This window comes from Arachis ipaensis, chromosome B8 (assembly GCF_059453495.1).
Source record: "Arachis ipaensis isolate K30076 ecotype BB chromosome B8, ASM5945349v1, whole genome shotgun sequence".
NCBI lineage: Eukaryota > Viridiplantae > Streptophyta > Magnoliopsida > Fabales > Fabaceae > Arachis > Arachis ipaensis.
Genome location: NC_142443.1, coordinates 36,210,642 through 36,236,557, shown reverse-complemented (window position 1 = coordinate 36,236,557; position 25,916 = coordinate 36,210,642). Strand labels below are relative to the sequence as shown.

General features: G+C 33.8%; 1 protein-coding gene across 1 annotated transcript in view; it reads right to left on the bottom strand.

Moving 5' to 3' along the window:
• Window positions 1-20,894, bottom strand: part of LOC107610866 (putative leucine-rich repeat receptor-like serine/threonine-protein kinase At3g14840) — a 65,024-nt gene extending 44,130 nt beyond the window's left edge. Inside the window, exons 1-6 of the mRNA XM_021109250.2 lie at window positions 20,539-20,894; window positions 18,280-18,463; window positions 14,800-14,871; window positions 14,611-14,679; window positions 14,393-14,464; window positions 14,208-14,279 (exon numbers count right to left, since the gene is read on the bottom strand). Coding sequence (XP_020964909.1) covers window positions 14,208-14,279; window positions 14,393-14,464; window positions 14,611-14,679; window positions 14,800-14,871; window positions 18,280-18,463; window positions 20,539-20,641 — 572 coding nt within the window. The 5' untranslated portion in view covers window positions 20,642-20,894. The remainder of the gene's footprint in view (window positions 1-14,207; window positions 14,280-14,392; window positions 14,465-14,610; window positions 14,680-14,799; window positions 14,872-18,279; window positions 18,464-20,538) is intronic.
• Window positions 20,895-25,916: the final 5,022 nt, after the last annotated feature.

The window sequence follows — 25,916 nt, the reverse complement described above, 5'->3', positions numbered from 1 at the left end:
CAGAAATGACTGGTGCTGTGACCAGCTTAGCTTTCAGCGTTTCAAACGCCTGCAGGCACTCTGTGTCAAACACAAATGGCGTGTCAGCAGCAAGCAGATTGCTTAGAGGTTTTGCGATTTTTGAAAAATCCTTTATAAACCTCCTATAGAATCCTGCATGCCCCAGAAAGCTTCTGATTGCCTTAACATTGGCAGGTGGTGGTAATTTTTCAATTACCTCTATTTTTGCTTGATCCACCTCTATTCCCTTGTTTGAGATTTTATGCCCAAGAACAATTCCTTCAGTCACCATGAAGTGACACTTTTCCCAGTTTAAAACTAGGTTGGTTTCTTGGCATCTTTTCAGAACAAGTTTTAGGTGATCAAGACAGGAGCTGAATGAGTCTCCATATACTGAGAAGTCATCCATGAAGACTTCCAGAAATTTTTCCACCATATCAGAGAAAATAGAGAGCATGCATCTCTGGAAGGTTGCAGGTGCATTGCATAGCCCAAAGGGCATCCTTCTATAAGCAAACACTCCGGATGGACATGTGAATGCTGTTTTCTCTTGATCCTAGGGATCTACTGCAATCTGGTTATAGCCTGAGTAGCCATCCAAAAAGCAGTAATAATCATGACCTGCTAGTCTCTCTAGCATCTGGTCTATGAATGGTAAAGGAAAATGATCCTTTCTGGTGGCTGTATTGAGCCTTCTGTAGTCAATACACATGCGCCACCCTGTAACTGTTCTTGTAGGAACCAGTTCATTTTTTTCATTATGAATCACTGTCATGCCTCCCTTTTTTGGGATGACTTGAACAGGGCTCACCCAGGGGCTATCAGAAATGGGATAAATAATCCCAGCCTCTAGTAATTTGGTGACCTCTTTCTGCACCACTTCCTTCATGGCTGGATTTAGCCGCCTCTGTGGTTGAACCATTGGTTTGGCATTATCCTCCAATAGGATTTTGTGCATGCATCTAGCTGGGCTTATGCCCTTAAGGTCACCTATGGACCACCCAAGAGCTGTCTTGTGTGTCCTTAGCACTTGAATAAGTGCTTCCTCTTCCTGTGAATTTAAAGCAGAGCTTATGATCACTGGAAAAGTGTCACCTTCTCCTAGAAATGCATATTTCAAGGATGGTGGCAGTGGCTTGAGCTCTGGTTTAGGAGGTTTTTCCTCTTTCAGAAGAAAGTTTAGAGGCTCTTTCATGTCCCCTGAATCCTCCAAATCAGGCTGAACATCTTTAAAGATGTCTTCCAACTCTGATTCGAGACTCTCAGCCATGTTGATCTCTTCTACCAAAGAGTCAATAAGGTCAACTTTCATGCAGTCTGTTGATGTGTCTGGATGCTGCATGGCTTTGACAGCGTTCAACTTGAACTCGTCATCGTTGACTCTCAGGGTTATTTCCCCATGTTGGACGTCAATGAGGGATCGTCCAGTTGCTAGGAAGGGTCTTCCTAGAATGAGAGTGGCACTCTTGTGCTCCTCCATTTCCAGCACAACAAAGTCAGTGGGAAAGGCGAATGGCCCAACTCTGACAATCATGTCCTCAATCACGCCTGATGGGTATTTAGTGGAACCATCAGCAAGTTGGAGACATATCTGGGTTGGTTTAACTTCTTCAGTTAAGCCAAGCTTCCTGATAGTGGATGCAGGTATCAGGTTGATGCTCGCCCCAAGATCGCATAAAGCTGTCTTGGTGCAATCACCTTCTAATATGCATGGTATCAGAAAACTCCCAGGGTCTTTAAGCTTTTCAGGAAAGCTTTTCAGAATGACTGCACTGCATTCTTCAGTGAGGAGAACTCTTTCTGTTTCTCTCCACTCCTTTTTATGACTCAAGATCTCTTTCATGAACTTGGCATAAGAAGGTATTTGCTCAAGTGCCTCTGCAAATGGAATCTTTATTTCAAGAGTCCTTAGATAATCTGCAAAGCGAGCAAATTGCTTATCCTGCTCCTCTTTCCGGAGTTTTTGAGGATAAGGTATCTTGGCTTTATATTCCTCAACCTTAGTGGTTAAAGAAGCCTTTTTAGAGGGGTTGTTATCAGCACTTGTGTGTGTCTGATCCCTCACTGGCAATTGAGTGCCAGAGTCAGAAGCTGGAGTGACGTTAGACGCCAGCTCACTGTCTGTTCCTGGCGCCTGAACGCTAGAAATGTACCCATTTTGGGCGTTCAATGCTGGATTCTGCCCCATTTAGGCATTCAACGCCAGATTCTTGCCCATTTCTGGCGTTGAACGCCAATCCTGCCTTGTTTCTGGCGCTGAACGCCAGTTTTGGGCATGATCTGGGCGTTCAGCACCAGCCTTCCACCCATTTTCTGGCGTTTTAGTGCCAGAATTATTTTTCCCTGGGCTCTTACTGTCCTCAGGTGAATCTTTGGTGGGTTGCTCATTTCTTGAATTTTTGATGCCTTGAGGTGGGGTATTTAATGTTTTCCCACTTCTTAATTGAACTGCTTGGCATTCTTCTGCTATTTGCCTTGATAGCTGCTGCTTTGTTTGCTTAAACTGTTCGTCCATATGTATATTAGCTATCCTTGTCTCCTGTAGCCTGTCCTTGAATTCAGCTAGCTGCTTTGTTAGAAAATCCAATTGCTGATTGAATTCAGCAGCTTGTTTTACAGTACTGAATTCAGCAGTTACTGTTTTAACCTCTTCATTCATGGAAGGGTTGCTGCTTAGATACAGATGCTGATTCCTGGCAACTGTATCAATGAGCTCTTGAGCCTCTTCAATTGTCTTTCTCATATGGATAGATCCACCAGCTGAGTAATCTAGAGACATCTGAGCTCCTTTTGCAAGCCCATAGTAGAAGATGTCTAACTGAACCCACTCTGAAAACATTTCAGAGGGGCATTTTCGTAGCATCTCTCTGTATCTCTCCCAGGCATCATAAAGAGATTCATTATCTCCTTGCTTGAAGCCTTGGATGTCCAGCCTTAGCTGTGTCATCCTTTTTGGAGGGAAATATTGATTCAGGAATTTTTCTGTCAGCTGTTTCCATGTCCTTATGCTGGCCTTAGGTTGGTTATTCAACCACCTCTTAGCTTGATCTTTTACAGCAAATGGAAATAGTAATAGTCTGTAGACATCCTGATCTATTTCTTTATCATGTACTGTGTCAGCAATTTGTAAAAACTGCGCCAGAAACTCTGTAGGTTCTTCCTGTGGAAGACCGGAATACTGGCAACTTTGCTGCACCATGATAATGAGCTGAGGATTCAACTCAAAGCTACTAACTCCAATGGAGGGTATGCATATGCTACTCCCATATGAAGCAGTAGAGGGGTTAGAATATGACCCCAGAGTCCTCCTGGACTGTTCATTTCCACTTATGTCCATGATGGATATATGGATATAACTTGGACTGATTTATCTTTTTATTTATTTTATTTTATAAGAAGTAAATACTTAAATAAAATAAAATAACTAAAAAGAATTTGAATTTTGAAATTAAAAATATTTTTTTTTTCGTAAAAGAAAATAAGAATTAATTAGTTAAAAAAAAGAAATTTTTGAAAAAGAGGGAAGATATTTTCGAAAATTAGAGAGAAAGAGTTAGTTAGGTGGTTTTGAAAAAGTTAAGAAACAAACAAAAAGTTAGTTGGTTAGTTGAAACAAATTTTGAAAAGATAAGAAGTTAGGAAGTTAGAAAAGATATTTTGAAAAGATATTTTTGAATTTAGTGAGGAGAGAGAAAAACAATAAGATAGTACAAGATTTAAAATTTTTAGATCTAATGCTCCTTGTTTTTGAAAATTTTGGAGGGAAAACACCAAGGAACACCAAACTTAAAAATTTTAAGATCAAGACACAAGGAGAACTCAAGAACACTTTGAAGATTCACAAGAACACAAGAACATGAAGAAAGAATACCAAACTTAAAATTTTTAGAAAACCAAACCAAAATTTTCGAAAACCAAAGGAAAATCAACAAGAAAACACCAAACTTAAAGTTTGGCACAAGATTTAATAGAAAAAATATTATTTATGAAAAAGAAGGTTTTGAAAAGAAAATAAAAGACTCTAACCCAATTACCAAGAACACAGATTAACGCTCTAGCCAAATGAGTTATGAAAATTTTCGAAAATTTTAAGAAAGATTATTTTTGAAAACACCAAACTTAAAGTTTGGCACAAGATTTAACAGAAAAATTATTTTTGAAAAAGGTTTTAAAAAATATGATAGCCAATTACCATGAACATAAACACCACGTTCTAATTAACTGAGCTATAAATTTAAAGTGTTTTAACAAGGGATAAATAATAAAAGACTCTAAACCAAAAAGAGAAAATTTTTCCTAATCTAAGCAACAAAATAAACCGTTAGTTGTCCAAACACGAACAATCCCCGGCAATGGCGCCAAAAACTTGGTGCACGAATTGTGAATCACACTTTTCACAATGCGTACCACTAACCAGCAAGTGCACTGGGTCGTCCAAGTAATACCTCACGTGAGTAAGGGTCGAATCCCACGGAGATTGTTGGTTTGAAGCAATCTATGGTTATCTTGTAAATCTTAGTCAGGAAGTCAATTATGTTTATCAGTTGAATTGTGAATAACCAAGAGAACATAAATTAAAGATTACTTGTTGTGCAGTAATGGAGAATATGTTGGAGTTTTGGAGATGCTTTGTCTTCTGAATCTCTGCTTTCCTCTGTCTTCTGATTCACGCACGCATGCCCTCCTATGGCAAGCTGTGTGTTGGTGGATCACCGTTGTCAATGGCTACCTTCCGTCCTCCCAGTGAAAACTACGCTCACGCGCTCTGTCACAGCACGGCTAATCACCGGTTGGTTCTCGATCCGGTTGGAATAGGATTTACTATCCTTTTGCGTCTGTCACTAACGCCCAGCCTTCAAGAGTTTGAAGCTCGTCACAGTCATTCAATCCTTGAATCCTACTCGGAATACCACAGACAAGGTTTAGACTTTCCGGATTCTCATGAATGCTGCCATCAGTTCTAGCTTATACCACGGAGATTCTGATTAAGGAATCTAAGAGATACTCATTCAATCGTATATAGAACGGAGGTGGTTGTCAGGCACATGTTCATGATTTGAGGAAGGTGATGAGTGTCACAGTTCATCACCTCCATCACAGTTAAGCGCGAATGAACATCTTAGATAGGAACAAGCGTGTTTGAATGGAAAACAGAAATACTTGCATTAATTCATCGAGACACAGCAGAGCTCCTCACCCCCAACAATGGGGTTTAGAGACTCATGCCGTCAGAGAATACAAAGTTTAGATCTGAAATGTCATGAGATATAAAATCAATCTCTAAAAGTTGTTTAAATACTAAACTAGTAGCCTAGGTTTACAAAAATTGGATAAACTATGATGGATGATGCAGAAATTCACTTCTGGGGCCCACTTCTGTGTGCTGGGGCCCACTTGGTGTGTGCTGGGGCTGAGACTTAAGCAATTCACGTGCAGAGGCCATTTGTGGAGTTGAACGCCAGTTTTTGTGCCAGTTTGGGCGTTCAACTCCAGTTTTTGATCCTTTTCTGGCGCTGGACGCCAGAATTGGGCAGAGGACTGGCGTTGAACGCCAGTTTACGTCGTCTATTCTTGTGCAAAGTATGAACTATTATATATTGCTGGAAAGCCCTGGATGTCTACTTTTCAACGCAATTGGAAGCACACCATTTCGAGTTCTGTAGCTCCAGAAAATCCACTTTGAGTGCAGGGAGGTCATAATCCAACAGCATCAGCAGTCCTTTTTCAGCCTGAATCAGATTTTTGCTCAGCTCCTTCAATTTCAGCCAGAAAAATACCTGAAATTACAGAAAAATAAACGACTCATAGTAAAGTCCAGAAATATGAATTTTTCCTAAAAACTAATGGAAATAAACTAAAAACTAACTAAAACATACTCTAAACTATATGAAATTATCCCCAAAAAGCGTATAAAATATCCGCTCATCAACGTCCCTCCCTTCTCTTGAGATCTCTGAGACGTTTCCTGATGAGCATTTATTCACCATTCAGGAAGCACCATGGTTTGCCGATATTGCAAACTATAAAGCTGCAAGGTTCATACCCAAGGAGTACAACAGGATACAAAAGAAGAAATTAATTACTGATGCAAAGTACTACTTGTGGGATGAACCTTATCTCTTTAAGAGATGTGCAGACGGAATCATCCGTAGGTGTGTGCCTAGAGAAGAAGCACAGAGGATCCTGTGGCATTGCCACGGCTCTCAATATGGAGGCCATTTCGGAGGTGAGCGAACAGCCACCAAGGTCCTCCAATGTGGCTTCTATTGGCCCACACTCTATAAAGATTCCCGAGAGTTTGTACGTAATTGTGACAGTTGCCAAAGAGCTGGTAATCTGCCTCATGGTTACGCTATGCCTCAACAAGGAATCTTGGAAATTGAGTTGTTTGACGTATGGAGAATTGACTTTATGGGACCTTTCCCACCATCATACTCAAACACTTATATTCTGGTGGCAGTTGACTATGTATCAAAATGGGTTGAGGCTATTGCCACACCCACCAATGATACTAAAACAGTGCTAAAGTTCCTCCAGAAACATATCTTTAGCAGGTTTGGTGTCCCTAGAGTACTAATCAGTGATGGGGGCACTCACTTCTGCAATAAACAGCTTTACTCTGCCATGGGGCAAGCTGAAGTCTCTAACAGAGAATTAAAGAGAATCCTGGAACGGACAGTAAATACCCGTAGAAAGGATTGGGCACGGAGCCTGGATGATGCTCTGTGGGCTTACAGGACAGCATTCAAGACCCCCATAGGGACATCTCCATACCAACTCGTGTATGGTAAGGCATGTCACCTACCCGTGGAACTGGAACATAAGGCCTACTGGGCAACTAGATTCCTAAACTTTGATGCCAAATTAGCAGGAGAAAAACGATTGCTCCAGCTAAATGAGCTAGAGGAATTCAGATTCACAGCTTTCGAAAATTCCAAGCTTTATAAAGAAAAATAAAAAAAATGGCATGACAGAAAGCTGTCATCTAGAATCTTTGAACCAGGACAGAAGGTCCTGTTGTTTAACTCTAGACTCAGGCTATTCCCCGGGAAACTGAAATCCCGGTGGAGGGGACCATACGTGATTACAAGTGTGTCACCATATGGTTATGTGGAGCTTCAAGATATTGATTCTGATAAGAAGTTCATTGTCAATGGACAGAGAATCAAGCATTATCTTGAAGGCAACATCGAGCAAGAATGCTCAAGGCTGAAGCTAGATTAAAAGCTCAGCAAGGTCCAGCTAAAGACAATAAAGAAGCGCTTGCTGGGAGGTAACCCAGCCATGGGGCAACAATCCTCTAAGCATTTTGCCCTATTTCTATTTTTGTTTTTAATTGTTTATATAGAGTTCATTGATAACAAGGTAAATAATCATTTACAGAAGACCTCGGCACACAAAACAGAGAAAAAAATCTCACTGGCAAGAAAACGCCAGTAAAAGAACATTTTGGGCGTTCAACGCCCAAAATGGGCATCCACTGGGCACTGAACGCCAGTGATGGTAGCAGCTGGGCGTTCAACGCCAGAAAGGGGCACCCACTGGGCGTTGAACGCCAGTAATGGCAGCAGCTGGGCGTTGAACGCCCAGGAGAGCAGCAATTGGGCGCTGAACGCCCAAAACAGGCAGTGTTTGGGCGTTCAAACGCCAGGAAGACAGGGAGGAGCCAAATTCATTTTTTCCACACGTATTTCCATTTTAATTTTAATTTTTATGCTTCAATGCATGATTTTTACATGAACATGTCAAGAACCCTGATTTCTAAAATCCTTAATTTCTAAAATTCCATCTTTCCAAATTCAATCCAACTCTTTTCAAATCTTTTCTGAAAACAAATCTATCTTTTTCACTCAAAAATCTTTTCAACTAATCTATACATTTTTCAAATCTCTATATTATCTTTTTCAAAATTCAGATTTATCTTTTTCAAAAATCTATCATATCTTTTCAAAATTAAATTATATTTTCTATCTTATCTTTTTTTCAACTCAATCTTCTTATCTTATCTTTTCCAATTTTTCGAAACCCCCCCCCCATCCCTTTAAATTTGGGTTCGGCCTCCCTCATCCTCCATCAACAATTGCACCTAGCTCTCCTTCTACCCCTCTTCTTTCTTTTCTTTTGCTTGAGGACAAGCAAACCTCTAAGTTTGGTGTGTTTATCCGAGATCACTAAGATCATGGCTCCTAAAGGAAAACAACCCACTCCAAGAGGCAAGAAAGAGAGCATTCCAAAACCACTTTAGAATCAAGGGAAGTTCTTATCTAAAGAACATTCAGACCATTATCTTAAAGTAATGGGTCTGAGATCAGTGATCCCGGAAGTTAGATTCGATCTGAAAGAAGATGAATATCCGGAGATCCAGGAGCAAATTCGAATCAGGAACTGGGAAGTCCTAGCTAATCCTGAAACGAAAGTGGGAAGGAACATGGTCCAGGAGTTCTATGGTAATATGTGGCAGACTGACAAGCAAAAACTATCTGGTGGAACTGCCTTCTATGAATTTCGGACCATGGTCAGAGGGAAGATTGTTCATACCACCCCTGACAAGATCAGAGAGATCTTAAAGCTACCTCAACTAAAGGATGATCCAGACTCCTTCAACAGGAGGATGATGAGAGCAAACATTGACCTGGATAAAATTCTAGAGGACATATGTATCCCTGGAGCCAGGTGGACCACCAACACAAAGGGTGTCCCAAATCAACTCAAGAGAGAGGATCTCAAACCAGTCGCCAGAGGATGGCTGGACTTCATTGGGCGTTCTCTGTTGCCCACTAGCAACCGCTCTGAAGTCACAGTTAAAAGAGCAGTGATGATCCATTGCATCATGATGGGGAAGGAAGTGGAGGTTCATCAGCTGATTTCAACTGAACTCTACAAGATTGCCAACAAAAATTCAAAAGAGGCCAGATTGGCTTATCCAAGCGTGATTTCTCTACTCTGCAAGGACGCTGGAGTAAGGATGGGAATAACTGAATATATCCTAATTGAAAAGCCAATCACCAAAGCATCAATGGAAAAACAACAAGCACAGGAGGATCCCATCAAGAAAAGAGCACAGGAATTCCTCTCAGAGATCCCTCAAGCTGAATACTGGGAATATCTTGAGACGTCCGTTACCAAGATACGGGAAGCTATGGAGCAAATAATAAAAGAACAGAAGGAACACAGTCAAATGCTGACCTATATGTTTAAAGAACAAGAGGAGCAGGGGCGTGACTTAAGGGAATTGAAGCGCCAAAAGTCTTCTCTTGTAGGACCAAGCACCCCAAGGATCAGAGGAACCCCCGTGCCCCCAGAATAAAGGTTGTTAATTTCCAATTTCTGCCTTAACTCTGTGACAGTGTCCTTATAAAAGTTTACCTTAGAAGTCATATAGTAGTAATTAGTATCTATTTTGATTTTATCTCCAATTAAGCTATAGTTTATTTTTCTCATCATCAGCAAACATGAATAAAGTAGTAGATCTTTTGAATAAGAGGCAATAAAATTTCGAGTTTTAATAAGAGAAATTCTAATTAGTTAAATGTGGTGGCAATGCTTTCTGTCTTCTGAATGAATGCCTGAACAGTGCATATGTCTTTTGAATTTGTTGTTTAAGACTGTTAAATATGTTGGCTCTTGAAAGAATGATGAACATGAGACATGTTATTGATAATCTGAAAAATCATAAAAATGATTCTTGAAGCAAGAAAAAGCAGCAAAGAACAAAGCTTGCAGAAAAAAAAAAGCAAGCAGAAAAAGCCAATGACCCTTAAAACCAAAAGGCAAGGGCAAATAAAAAGGATCCCAAAGCTTTGAGCATCAGTGGATAGGAGGGCCTAAAGGACTAAAATCCTGGTCTAAGCGGCTAAACCAAGCTGTCCCTAACCATGTGCTTGTGGCGTGAAGGTGTCAAGTGAAAACTTGAGACTGAGCGGTTAAAGTCAAGGTCCAAAGCAAAAAGAAGAGTGTGCTTAAGAACTCTGGACACCTCTAATTGGGGACTTCAGCAAAGCTGAGTCACAATCTGAAAAGGTTCACCCAGTTATGTGTCTGTGGCATTTATGTATCCGGTGGTAATACTGGAAAACAAAGTGCTTAGGGCCACAGCCAAGACTCATAAAGAAGCTGTGTTCAAGAATCATCACACTGAACTAAGAGAATCAATAACACTATCTGAATTCTAAGTTCCTATAGATGCCAATCACTCTGAGCTTCAATGGATAAAGTGAGATGCCAAAACTGTTCAGAAGCAAAAAGCTACTAGTCCCGCTCATCTAATTAGAATCTGAGCTTCAATCAAAAACTCTGAGATATTATTGCTTCTCAACCTATTAGTCTTCTATTTTATTTATCTAGTTGCTTGAGGACAAGCAACAGTTTAAGTTTGGTGTTGTGATGAGCGGATATTTTATACGCTTTTTGGGGATAATTTCATATAGTTTTGAGTATGTTTTAGTTAGTTTTTAGTCTATTTTTATTAGTTTTTAGGAAAAAATCATATTTCTGGACTTTACTATGAGTTGTGTGTTTTTCTGTAATTTCAGGTATTTTTTTGGCTGAAATTGAGGGAGCTGAGCAAAAATCTGATTCAGGCTGAAAAAGGACTGCTGATGCTGTTGGATTCTGACCTCTCTGCACTCAAAGTGGATTTTCTGGAGCTACAGAACTCGAAATGGCATGCTTCCAATTGCGTTGGAAAGTAGACATCCAGGGCTTTCCAACAATATATAATAGTCCATACTTTGCACAAGGATAGATGACGTAAACTGGCGTTCAACGCCAGTTCTCTGCCCAATTCTGGCGTCCAGCGCCAGAAAAGGATCAAAAGCTGGAGTTGAACGCCCAAACTGGCACAAAAACTGGCGTTCAACTCCACAAATGGCCTCTGCACGTGGATTGCTTAATTCTCAGCCCCAGCACACACCAAGTGGGCCCCAGAAGTGGGCCTCTGCATCATCCATCATAGTTTACTCATTTGTTGTAAACCTAGGCTACTAGTTTAGTATTTAAACAACTTTTAGAGACTTATTTTGTACCGGATGACATTTTAGATCAAACCCTTGTATTCTCTGACGGCATGAGTCTCTAAACCCCATTGTTGGGGGTGAGGAGCTCTGCTGTGTCTCAATGAATTAATGCAAGTATTTCTGTTTTCCATTCGAACACGCTTGTTCCTATCTAAGATGTTCATTCGCGCTTAACTGTGATGGAGGTGATGATTTGTGACACTCATCACCTTCCTCAAATCATGAACGTGTGCCTGACAACCACCTCTGTTTTATATACGATTGAATGAGTATCTCTTAGATTCCTTAATCAGAATCTCCGTGGTATAAGCTAGAACTGATGGCGGCATTCATGAGAATCCGAAAAGTCTAAACCTTGTCTGTGGTATTCCGAGTAGGATTCAATGATTGAATGACTGTGACGAGCTTCAAACTCCTGAAGGCTGGGCGTTAGTGACAGACGCAAAAGGATAGTAAATCCTATTCCAACCGGATCGAGAACCAACCGGTGATTAGCCGTGCTGTGACAGAGCGCGTGAGCGTAGTTTTCACTGGAAGGATGGAAGGTAGCCATTGACAACAGTGATCCACCAACACACAGCTTGCCATAGGAGGACGTGCGTGCGTGAACAAGAAGACAGAGGAAAGCAGAGATTCAGAAGACAAAGCATCTCCAAAACTCCAACATATTCTCCATTACTGCACAACAAGTAACCTTTAATTTATGCTCTCTTGGTTATTCGCAATTCAACTGATAAACATAATTGACTTCCTGACTAAGATTTACAAGATAACCATAGATTGCTTCAAACCAACAATCTCCGTGGGATTCGACCCTTACTCACGTGAGGTATTACTTGGACGACCCAGTGCACTTGCTGGTCAGTGGTACGAGTTGTGAAAAGTGTGATTCACAATTCGTGCACCACCGTTCATCATAGTTCATAACCTCAACTACGTGCCTTTGTCTATGGCGACGACGTCGCCTCCTACTGCTCAGCAGTCCACATCCACGTCAAAGCTGCCTCTGGTGGCAGATGCCGAACCCCGGAGTCCAGCTCTAGCAATGAGGCAGCAGCTGATGCCCCACCACCGCTTTCCATCGTACGGTTGAAAATCTGGCTTGATGGCGGCACCATGGGAGTCGAACAAGGTACCTCAATTTCTTTCGAGTTTGGGTTGGTATTGCCCCTACATAAAATTGTGTCGACATTGACAAGGTGCTTTGATAAAGTAGTTGTGATATTCTGGGTCTTAATATCATCGATCTTGCGTAGCGAGGATTGAGCATTAAATATTGTTATGATCATGAGATGTATCCTTATTGTACAAAACCTTGGGATTTATTACAATGGTTGGGTTCAAATGAATATTTGTATATATCACAGGCATAGGTGGATTTAGGGTGTGTTTGGCAAACACGTTGGGGAGGAGAGAAGCCCGTTTGAGTTTCTTGAAAGTTTCACTTTGATGTTTGGCAATTTTTATCTTTCTGAACATAGAATTGATTCTGCCTCTGAACCCACGTTTAGGAGAAGCTAAAATTTGTAGCTTCTGCGTTTCACGTTCATGGTTGTTGATTATCATTAGAAAATTAGGTAAAAAATTTATTTCTTTTTTACCAACCCTACCCTTCATTTTCTTCTATAAGAATGATACCAGTAACTATTATCTTCACAATCGTTCTCTGTAGTTCTTCCACTTCTTCATAGTTTTTTCGTTCCAATTTTTTTCATCAAAATCGTTCAGATTTATTTCAATCACTAGCAAATTGAATATTTTAATTTTTTATTATTTTTAGTACTCATTTTCATATTTTAATTTTTATATTTTTTATTATATTTTTTATTTATATTTTTTATTATATTTTTATTTATATGATAAATATTTTTATATTATTTGTGTAAGTCTTCAGATTTCTCATGTTATATTTTTATATGAGTTTTTTTTATCATTTACTATATTATTTTTTATATGTATATTTTTATAAAATCTTTTTTTTTAATTTTTGGTTGGCTTTGTTTATATGATTTTTTATTTATTTTATTGTATTTCTTTTATTCATATGATAAATATTGTTGACTTTTTTTTTTATTTTTTTATAGTGTTCTGATTTTTCAGGTATTTTATTAATTTTTATGATATTTTTATTATTTTTTCATATGAATTCTTTTTTTTTTCTATACTTTACTGCATTGTATTTATGTTGTGTATGAAATTTTTTTATTTTTTATTTGATTTTATTCATATGAATTTTATTTACGTTTTATGGTATTTTTTTGTTCATATGATATATGTTGTTGGTTTTATGGAATTTTTATTATTTCTTATCTATATGATTTTTTTCTTTTCTTTGATGTACTCTATTTTTGTTTTGTATTAATTTTTTTATTTTTTATTAATTCTATAAATAATAAAAATTTATAGTCTAAAATAATACTAAATTAAAGAGTACTGATGATACTAAAAAAATTATGGAATATTTTTTTTGTCTGACATTATAAAATTTATAATTCTCTCTTTTATAATTTTATTTTTTATTGTATTTATTTTATTTATATGATAAATATTTTTTATATTATTTTTTATAGTATTCGGATTTTGCAGGTATATAAAATTGATGTCTCTTTTAGTAATTTTTCATTTAAAAATGATTTTGAGTAGTATAATCCAAACAACATTTATTTTACTATAATCAATTTTGATATAAAGATTGCCAAACATAAATCACGTTAACTCAAACTAACTTATCATCAAAATCAATTTTACAAAATTAATTTTATACAAATTTCTGTTTGCAAACTGTAATCCAAACACACACTTAATTTATTACAATGGTTGGTTCACTTGCTGAGCTATTGCTAACTCCGATTATTAAGTTTTTTCTGTCATTGACTGTTGAGATTTTTTTTATTGTGACTATTGAGATATTTGACTCTTTTGGTGCCTATGGTTACGACTTACGATAGCTAAACAGCTTTAGTAGCACTTAAATAATATTGCTAAAATTAAAGTGATAATTTTTTAAATTTTGTTAATTAATATTTTTATTTTTCAAATTAAAATACGTTACTATTACTTTAATTTTAGAAATACTTTTTAAGCGTAGCTAAAATTATATAGCAATGGTAGCCACTGTAACCATAAGTACCATATTGAATGTAAATATTGGCAAATAAAACTTAAGGTAAAGTAATTAATTAAGGTGCTTACAGTCTTTGAATCTGGGTCAGATTCCCAAGCTCAGGAGGAAGATCTCCGTACAGTTGATTGGACTCCGCAACACTATATATCCGTTGCAAATTAAATTAAATTAATTAGGCTAAGTCCCATTGAATACATAAATTTCAATTAAGCTTTTACTTTGGTAGCTATAAGGTGGATAAAAAGAAACTCACAAACTTTTGAGTGTGGATATGTTGGCTATCTCTTTTGGTATTGGACCCGTTAACCGATTTCCTCCAAGAGTACTGTGTCATATATATTATAGTATTAGTATTTTTAATATATTTCAGGATCATATGACGAATAGGACTGATTTATGTATACAGTATTAACATTGTCAATTAATTTTATTCTATTGAATTAATAGAACTGTAAAATATTTTGGCGATACATGTTGAGAAGATTCAAGGAGCCCCATTCTCTAGGAATTGTGCCATTCAGGTAGTTTAAAGTAAGATCACTGCACAAAGATAAAATGTTCATATCATAAAAATAGATAAATAATGTCGTTGAAGAAATGAAACAACAAATTGCAAAAATGAGGATTGTAATGGGAATAAAGTTGTAGAATTAAACATACATTTCTTGAAGGTAAGGCAATCTCACTAGCTCAGGCGGCAGGGTACCCGGGAGATTTTGACGTTTCATACATCTGTTTATCATTCATTTAACCCATCCATGGAGAAATATTTTAAGAATAATGAAAATTTAAAAGAAAAAATAAATTATTTTAAATTTTATATACATCACAAAACTGTCATATATGATATAACATATGTATTATTATTTTATGTACGGCTGCAAAAATGAGTTGACGTGGCTCCCTTCTTCAGTCGGCCGTCGCCACGTGTCGACCTTTCCTGCTAACATGGCTGCTGATGTGGCATCTGATGTGGTAGCTGATGTGGCAGACAGTGGGACCCTCCTTAAGATTTTTTGGTGAAATCTTTTCGATTCTGCTGTCGGTTTTCTCATTTTTGGCCCCGAATTTGCAGTTTTCTTTCATCTCTTTGATCTTTGTATCTACTATTATAGAAAAATTGGATGTTTTTGCTGCCACAAACAGAAAGGTAAATTCTGTTGAAACTGTAACCATTCTGGACACCTATTCTTAGTCTATCTTTCTGTTGAATGTTGCAAATGCCAACAGAAAGATCACATTGGCTACAATTGTTCACAACTATTCTGCTATTACTGCAAGCTCTCGAAACATTTTATTACTACCTGTCCTACTCGCCCTCCACGTCCTGATCACCTCAAGTATCATTCTCATCCCACCTTCTCCAAGAATGTGTTTGCTTGTGCTGTTGCTGCTACTACTGAATCTACCACCTCTGCTCCTATCAACCCGTCTCTTGTCTCTCTATCAACCCGTCTCCTGTCTCCTATCAATCTCGGATTTACTTGCAGCCCTCATAAGAATGCTCTCTTTATTCGTAAAAGTGAATGTGGAGTTGTTCTTCTGCATTTGTATGTTGACGACATGAGTATTATTGGAAATGATATTGATGGTATCTCTGATCTCAAAGCATCCCTTCACCATCCTTTTGAGATGAAAGATCTTGGTTCTCCCAGTTATTTTCTTGGTCTCGAGGTCATATCCACAGATGCTGGTATCTATCTCTCTCAAGCTAAGTATGCTTCAGATCTTCTTGCTCGCACTGGGATTACAGATAGTCGCACTGAGTCTACTCTACTTGCGCCTAATGTTCGATTTACCCCTATGGATGGCATTGTTTTGGATAATTCTACTCTTTATCGACAGTTAGTTGGAGGTTTCGTCTACTTGATTGTCACACGCCCAGACATCGCCTATCCAGTTCATGTTCTTAGCCAATTCTTGTCTGCTCCTCGTACTACTCACTATGCGGCCGTTCTTCGCATTCTTCGCTACATCAAAGGTGCTCTATTTCATGGACTTCATTTTTCTGTCCATTCATCTTTATCCTTTCAGGCGTACTCTGATGCTAATTGGACTGGTGATCCCACTAATCGTCGTTCTACTACTGGTTATTGTTTGTTTCTTGGTGACTCTCCCATTTCCTGGCGAGCCAAGAAGCAAACGTTCACTGCCCACTCAAGCACAGAAATTGAATACTGTGCTCTCGTTGACACCACTGCTGATGTTGTCTCAATTCATTGGCTTCTTAAAGACTTGGGTGCTCCTCAGTCGTCCTCGACTGATATTTTTTGTGACAACCGCAATGTTATTCTGATTGCCCATAATGATGTTTTTCATGAACGCACCAAACACATTGAGATTGATTGTCACTTTGTTCATCAACGTCTACTTATTGATGTTGTTCGCCTCATAGCTGTTAGAACTCTGGATCAGACTGCAGATATCTTCACGAAGGCTCATCATCCTACTCGTTTTTGAACTCTAGTATCCGAACTCAAGATGGTATCTTTAGATCTCACTGGAGTTTGTGGGGGGATGTTAGAGTATAATTAGGATCAGTTAGTATCACTTATATTTATATAGCATATCTATGTATTTATTGTAGGATTTTGTTCTTTTATTACTTTGATTCTTCTAACACCTATATATACCCTTGTACATTGTACCTTTGACAACAATCTGATGAATAATACACTCTTCAGATTACTCTCTTGTTTCTAACAATTAAAAATAAATAAAATTTATTAAAATAATATTCATTAAATATATAAAATTTAAATTGTATATTTTTATAACAATTTAAAATATTTTATATTATTGATAAGATATTATAATCAAATAAATGTTTTACATCAATAATCGAAATATATAAAAAAAATTTAATTTATATCTTTGTAACAAGTTAAAATGTTTTATGTAATGTGATAACATATTAAAAATAAATAAAATCTAATACAATTTAAAATATGTATTTCATATTATTATTATTATTTAATTAATTAAATAATGATTACTATTATATATATAATTATAATTATAATAGCTATTGATGGGTATTTTAGTCAAATAAAATAAAATTTATGTTATTTTAATCTTGTAAAAGAGAAGAGTGTATATTTTATTATAAATAAAAAGAATGGGAATGTTATTTAGACATCTTTTAAAGGAGATGAGTGTCATTTTCTCCGTTTTTTTTTTAATTCAGTATAAAAAATATCCTATATCATTTAAAGATAGATTTATTATATGCAAATTTTTTGATAAATAATACGTTCTTATGAATTTTAAAGAATTATTATTAAGGGAATTTGAAATTAAATAAAAATTACTTGTATTTGAAATAAATATTTTGAATTCTAATTAAGAATATATTTTTTTTCAGATGCAATGAAGAAACAAAATTGTTTATGCTTGTAAAAATACTAAAAGGTGACAGGATATTTAAAAAAGATAGAAAAGTCAAACACAGATATAAGAATGTATAATACACGGAAAATACAAAACAAAACAAAACAAGAAAAAATTATTTAATGAAGGCAAAATTCAAAAGATATTTAAAGTTATTTTTAGCTAAAGTAAAAATAAAATATTCTTAGTTTCCATAAAACAATTACCTAAAGGTATCCGATTATTCATACAGATATGCAAATTTAATCACTTTTTAGAACAATGCTATGCATGTGTACATTTGATTCATCTTGTTCAGGACCACAATTTACCCCTATATATCATAAAACAAAAAAGTGATTTAATTTGTATACTAAAATTAGTAACTAAAATTAATTATTAATATATTTATGTATAAATATATATATGTGATTTAATTTATTTTTAATGTATATTTATATTTTAATATATATTTTATATTAGTAATTAATTTTAGTGTATATATAACATGATTAATCATAAAAATATGGCACATTAAGAAACTTGATACCTTATAATAATAATAATAATAATAATAATAATAATAATAATAATAATAATAAAAAGAAAAAAAGGTGATAGTATAAAAACGATAGATTAAAAAAATTAGTATAATATTTTAAGTGTATAAATATAACCCTTGGACTTCTCCTACTCTTAAAACCCCTCTATATGTATACATATAATCATATATCAAGAGAATAAAACAAATTAAACAAATAAATCACGTACAAATTAGTGACATGACAAACAGTGTCAATGGAGCAATTGCAGATGACAACATTCTGATATTCATCATCTTTAAATTCCCAACATGAACTCCAATTGTTTCTTCCCTGCCGCTTATTGCATTCATCAACGCTAGGATTCCAATTATTGATCCCAAGTGTCTTTGCTATGCTTTGCAGAGCTTGCACTGATATACATAATTCAACAAACAAGTAAGGAGTGCGATCAATATATTATGTTCACTAGTAATACTAAGTCGAAAAAAAAAAAAAAAAGTCTAAACTTGCATTGTCTTATTTAATATTTATTAATTTCAATAATAATTAATAAATAATAAATAAAATAAATTTAAACTATTTTTGATTTTTTTTTTGTTACAGAACTTTTTCATTTATTCATTATTGGACAGGATTCAAATAGATAGAGTCCATATTTTAATTTGTCTAATCATGAATATTTATGAGAATTAATACACTATTCAAATCATATAGGGTAGTGCTAGGTAGCCAAAAAGTAATTACAATATAGAAATGTTACGAAAAAATTTTCATTCTCTTGATAAGCAAGTGAGATACACCTCCTTATTACCACTTTCCTTATCATTCACATTTATTCTGCGTGGTTAGAGTCATTAATGTTCTTTCTAAAATTAGTTTCAGTTTCTCTCAAATCAAATCCCTAACATCCCTCAATCACATTATTACTTATTAAAATGTAATTTCTCTACAGAAATTATGGAGTTTAAATTAAAAAATTTTAACTACTTTTACTATACAACTCATATTTTACATATAGACTATTAGAAAGTAAAAAATAAAATATAAAATATAAACAAAAATTAAAAAATAAATTTTTAGAAATAATTATTAACTTGTTATATTAAAATCAATAAATAAGCATACATATGAATATTAAATAAAAAATATTAATAATTAAAATTATGACTTATTAGTGCACATGAAATAATTTGAAGAATACAATAAGATGCATAGTTTAAAATTTGGTAATATTAATTATAAAAATTTATTAATTATAGACATCATAAGTATGAAATTATGAATATTATGTGCACAAAATTATGGATGTTATTAATATGAAATTATGGATGTTATGTGTATAAATTTATGGATGTTATGAGTAAATTTATCAATTAAATAAATTAATTTAAGAATTTGACATTTTTTAAATTCAATTATGATAAAATTTAAACATTTGTAGTAACTTGATAGTTACTTATGCAATAACTAAAAAATGATATGTGTATGGATGTAATATCTAATAAACATGAATTTAATTTTTAGATGTTAGTTGTATGTAATTATAGATGTTATGTATATGAACTTATGAATGTTATGTGTATGAACTTAGTTAGTACAGTATAATTATAAATGTACATAAAAACACAAAAAAATTATATCAGTTTATTACCATACCTCATCAAAGTTAATGTAATATTTTCGAAAATTGGTTGACTGACAACAATTTCATTGAATAAGTCCGTATGTTGTTCAAATTATTCTTCAATTCCTTCTGACATAAGTACCGTGTTAAGGTCGATTTCAAATATCATACTATTTACAATGATAAAAGCGATTTTTTGTAAATTTCCTTGGCCTATCCCAATTATGCTTGTAATTGAACTAGAATTGTGTTTGTTGACTTCTAACCTATACGACCTACAATTCATGATCCTTGTAATAATGATAAAGGTATTAAACAAGGTTTTCCCGTTTTCTAATTTCTGAAATGGTAATAAATGAATTAAAGGAAATAAAAATTAAAGTCAATTACAATTATTTAATGTAATTGATATTATAATTACCATTCTTAAATATAATTATTATTAATTTTTATTGTATTTTTATATATAAAAATCAAATTATAAAAAGAAATATTAAGTATTGATTACAATAGTGTCTAATAAAAAAGGATATAATTTTATAATTAATATCATTAGTAAGCAGATTTAATAAGAACGGTGATAAGTAAAATGATAAGAGAGTGGAGTAAAAAATAAAACTGTTATTAAGTGATATAAATGAAGTAAAATATAGAAAATTTTGGCTAATTATGGCTGAAAAATTTTGGTTACCAAACTTTTTCCATAATTTTTTGGAGAATCCATGTCTACGATTAATCTCATATCATTTAGATTATTTAATTTGTATAGTAGTATTTACTCTCAATATGACATATATTTTTATTGAATACATAAACAAATTTATAAAAATAAATAAATTAATGAAAATTGAATACACTCACCTTCATTTTCTGGCAGCTGGGTAGCTCCAAAACCTTGAGAGTAAAAGCCAAAGGCAGCAAGAAGCAAAAGCAAGAAGAAACAATAAGGGGAGATCATGTTCATGCTTTGCTGATGATGAAATTGAAATGATTATTAAAGCAGTTCGGTAATTATATATAGGAACATATTATTATATTATATCATAAGTAGGAAGAGTTTATATATATATATGTTGAAATAGCTGGTGAATGAAGTTAAAGCCGTAAGGATCAAATTGAATTAATTAATAGAGGTAGATGGAGGAAATGAAAGGCAGGGTCCTTCAAAGTACATCGTTATTATTGAAGACTTCAAACAAGTCAACAAAATGTATCATACACTAAAACATGCATGTTTATGGATGTGAATTGTAGTTTTTTTTTTCTTTTCCTTTTTTTATATATTATATATAGCAACCACACTCAAATAAAGGCAGCAAAAATAATTTTTTTCTAAAGTTGTTTATTTAGCTACAGTTAAAAAATATGTTTTAAAAGAACGTAGGTTAATAATAAAAACATAAACTAGGAATAAAATTGAATCAACAAGTAAATTAAAAAAATTTAAAAAAATAAATAATTAAATTATAAAAAATAATAAAAAGATAAAACAATTTTCTAATAAAAATTTTGTTAAAAATTAAATTTTAAACAAATTAAAAAAATTAGTATCATAGCTAAAATAACGATTTTAAAAGATAACAATACTTTAAATAATAATGATAATACTTTTAATTTAGATTACGTGTCAAAAATTTAATTCATGATAATCTATTCAATGAACGAGATCAAACATTCTTATTTAAAGATGTTTTAAATATTTTTGTTCGAATCTCTGCTATTATATATATGTGTGCATATGTGTGTTTGTTATTTTTTATTTAAAAAATATAATTATTGAAAAAGATAGTTATATGAAAAATTTAAATGTGAATATTACTATACAATAAGTTCATCAATACGCAAAAAATTGAAGGTTAAATTTTCATCAATAATATGTTGAGTTATATAATTTATATCTAATTGAAATGTTATTGACTTTTAACTCCTTAGGAGTGTAAAAAAAAAAATTTACAATCCAGTTATAATGTAATCTAGTTTTTTAAAGTATGATACAGAAAATTTTCATTTGTATTTTAACATTTTAAAGCTTATTAATTTGTTTGTCGTTCACTCATGATGGATCTATTAAATTCAGATACTAATAATGAAGACAAAGATAAAAGATGAGAAAATACAGAGAAATAACATTTTTTTAACGATGCAAATAATAAGTTAAAAAAAATTAATTTTAATTTTTAAAATTAAATTTTGAATTAATTAGATATAATCTTTATTAGTGAGCCTGAAATATGATCCGTTATTCATGTTGGTTGCATCTCTCATTATTCTCATTATTCACCTAGCAGGATTGATAAAAGATATGTATATAATTGATGATGAAAAATATTAATTATGTTATAGATTAATAGTCTAAATTATCAGTGTAGTTTTTTTTTTACGGTATCTTTTAGTTTGATAGAATAAATATTAATTCACTGCAAATTAGAATTTTATTTAAGAATTTGTTATTAGTCAATAAATTATTATATGTACAAAGAAAAATTCAAACTTTTGACATTTATTTAAACAAACTAGTAAACTAACTTTGTTAGCGCAGTCTGATTTGTGTGTTTAGTATTACAGGCTTAAAACAAAGCAAATAATTGTAGCTCATTCAGCAAGCAAGACAGATCATATCATAACAAATAAGAAAAACAAAATTAGAATCAGCTAAGTCTAGAATACAAGCATAGCATATCAGATCAAGCGTATATGAAAAGAAAGTGTAATCAGCCCATGCCAAAAGGATCACACATTAGTATAAGCAATTTGTGGCCAAAAGAAGAAATTAAAGAATGCACAGAAATTATAGTACAATCACAAAATTGACTAGATGAAATCAAGACTTCACATTTGATACTCATTGAAAGAGCAAGGACAATAAGAAAGGTGCTGCCACAGCTGGCAGATTTTCCCAAAATGTTTCTGCTACAATGGCCTTGTTTTAGAGAAGAATCGATTTTTGTGGATTGACCTCTACTTTATAATTGACAATCAACTAGAATTTGTTTCTATATAAAGTTTTGCAAAATTTTATTCTTCTATTTAATTATATAGTTAAAAGTTTCATAAAATTTTAAAAATTTTAATGCATTAACATCGTTTAATTATATTTGTTGCTTTAAACGACTATTCACACATTGATTGTTGAAAGTAATTATTTTTACTGACACAATAATATATAATTAGATATACGTATAAAACTCTTTTATACTGTCAGGTATTAGAATTAAATTCATTTTAAAATGTTAAATGAAATGTAATAACTGTAAATGAGAGAAAAGATAAAGATTTTAAATCTTTATTCATAACAGAATTAGAGAAGTAGTAGAGAAGTAGTTAGTTTTGTTTTGTAGTTTTATTTTATTTGGTGGTATATTCTATTTTGAGTAAGTTTTGGTATAGGACAATTATATATATCTTTATCTTGTGTATATATATAAGCTACTGCTGTAACTTTAGAAGAGCTCTATTGTTTTTCAATTTTAACTTCTGCCTTTTATTTTTCTTTTTTCTATCTTTTCTTTCTTTCTTTAGTGTTCTGCTCTCTCTCGTTCAAAATTCACCGTTCTAAAACTTCTTTATAGTATCTAGAGCCTAGTCTTTCTCTCTTTTTGAAGATCCATGACCTCACCTTCCGATAATTCTGCTATCTCTAGCACAAAGATCCAAATGCTGTCAACTCAACTTTTAATCAGATTCCATTTCAGATTTTTAATCAAAGGCCCTTTCATCCGATTCAAGATAAGTTGGGAGAAAATAACCACAAGATTTGGGAGCAACAAGCCCTAGCAGCTATTAGAGGACAAGCATTGGAAGATCATTTGCATTAAGAAAAGATACCTACACGTTTTGATAACTCCAAAAATTAACTTGCTAGGATTGAATCTTCTCAATACACACAATGGATCCAAGATGACCAAAACCTAATTTCCTGGTTATTGGCTTCTATGGACTCAGTTTTCAAACAAAAAATGGTTGGATGTGTCTATAGCTATCAAAGTTGGCACAAGATTGAGGCTTATTTTGAGGAATCAACAAAATTTAGAATCAAGCAATTGAAGGCACAACTCAAGATTATCAAGAAACACAATCTCACAGCGCCAGAGTACATTCTCCAAAATCAAAATCATTGCAGATTCTCTCGCAGCCTTGGGAAAGCCTCTCAAACCAGAAAAATAGGTTAAAGTTATTCTTGAAGGACTTAACGAAGATTATCAAACGCTTATGACTACTGTCAATTCAAAACCAGAAATATTTAGTTTTTGTGAGGTTGAAACTATGATGCTAACTCATGATGAAATGCTTGATAAGTATTGAAAGCCAGAAAATCTGGTGATGCAAGCGAACCTCACACAAACATTCTTTCCATCCATTCTAAATTTCAATCGTGGAGCTGGAAGAAGACGAGAAAGAGGAAGACAAACCAGAAGGGGAAGGTCATTCTATACTTCTCCTAGACCTCAATGTCAAGTATGTGGCCATTTTGGTTACATTGCTTGGCACTGCTTCCATCGATTTAACCAAAAACTTCCACCCCTTTCTCAGTCCCAATCATTCAGGCCACACACTTATGGTTTTCACTCTGCATCTCCCTCTTCAACACAAAGCAATTCCACAGCTTCCACTCATCCACCACCAACTCCATCTTTCCATAATCTACAAGCCTTTTTTGCTGCACCATCCACCATATCTAATCTAGCATGGTATTCAGATACAGGAGCTTCGCATCTTGTGACTCCAAATTAATCTAACATGCTTTCTTGCTTAGAGTATACTGGCCCTGATCAGGTTCAAATTGGCAATGATTCAGGTATATCTATATCTTATATTGAAAATTCATTTTTGTATTCTTTTGAATTCTAAACGATAATTTTCATTACAACAACTCATACACACACCACACATCACTAAGAACCTAATATGTTTATCCAAATTTGCTCAAGATAATTTTTTTATTTTGAATTTCATGCAACTTATTGTGTTGTTCGTTGTCAGTTCACCAAGAGAGTTCTTCTGCAAGGTTTTAGAAGAGGAGATTTTTATCAATTTATGAATGTTGCTATGCCTGAATCTCCATCAGCCCCTAATATTCTTTATGTTTTTTCTATTTCCTGTTCTAATTTTGATCTGTGGCACAAACACTTAGGTCATTCTACCACCAAAACAGTTCAATTAGTTCTCAATCAATGTAATATAGCTTATAATAGTTTCAGTTTTGATTCAATTTTCAAGATCTGTAAAAATTGTGCTGAAGCTAAAATGCATAAACTACATTTTTCTGATTCTAATACATCTTATGATGTACCTTTACAACTTGTTTCTAGTGATGTTTGGGGCCCTGTCCCTGTTATCTCTCATCTTGGTTATCAATACTATGTGACTTTTATAGATACATTTAGTAGGTATACTTGTACCTTTTTGCTTGTTAACAAATTTCAGGTGTTATATGCTTTTAAACAATATAAAAATATCATAGAGAACCTTACTAATTGTAAAATTAAGGAACTCCAATATGATAATGGAGGTGAATACAAATCTCTTACTTTTGCTAATTTCATGGCACAGGAAGGTATTTCACATTTTTTTGTGTCCCTATGTTCCTGAGCAAAATGGATGTCCAGAGAGAAAGTATAGACACCTCATTGAAATGAGTTTGTTTATGCTATCCACTACGGCTATACATTTAAACTATTGGGATGAAGCTGTTATTACCTCAACATATTTAATTAATAGATTATCTACTATTTTGGCGAATAAATCACCATATGAAGTTTTATTACCTCAGAAATCAGATTATAATTTTTTTAAAAAAATTTGATTGTTCTTGTTATCCATTACTGCAACCTTATTCTAGCAATAAACTTAAATCTAGATCCCACAAAAGTTTATTTTTAAGCTATGCCACAAATTATAAAGGCTACAAATGTCTTGATTCTACTGGCAAGATTTATATCTCTAGGCATGTGAAGTTTAGTGAATTTGACTTTTCATATCTTGAATTATTTCACAAATTTCTTTTTGAGAATTTTTCACAGGTTCCTGACAGTAATGATCAGGTATTAAGCACTATTTGTCCTTCAATGGTTACTGTTTCATTATTACCAAATAATACTAATAATATTATTACTTCTATTGATAATTGTGCTGTTAATTCTGCTTCCCAAAATAACATTGTCACTGCCAATTATAATTCCAATGCTTTTGATACTAACAATCATCAAGATTTTGATACTAAACTTAACAGTCAGCATTTT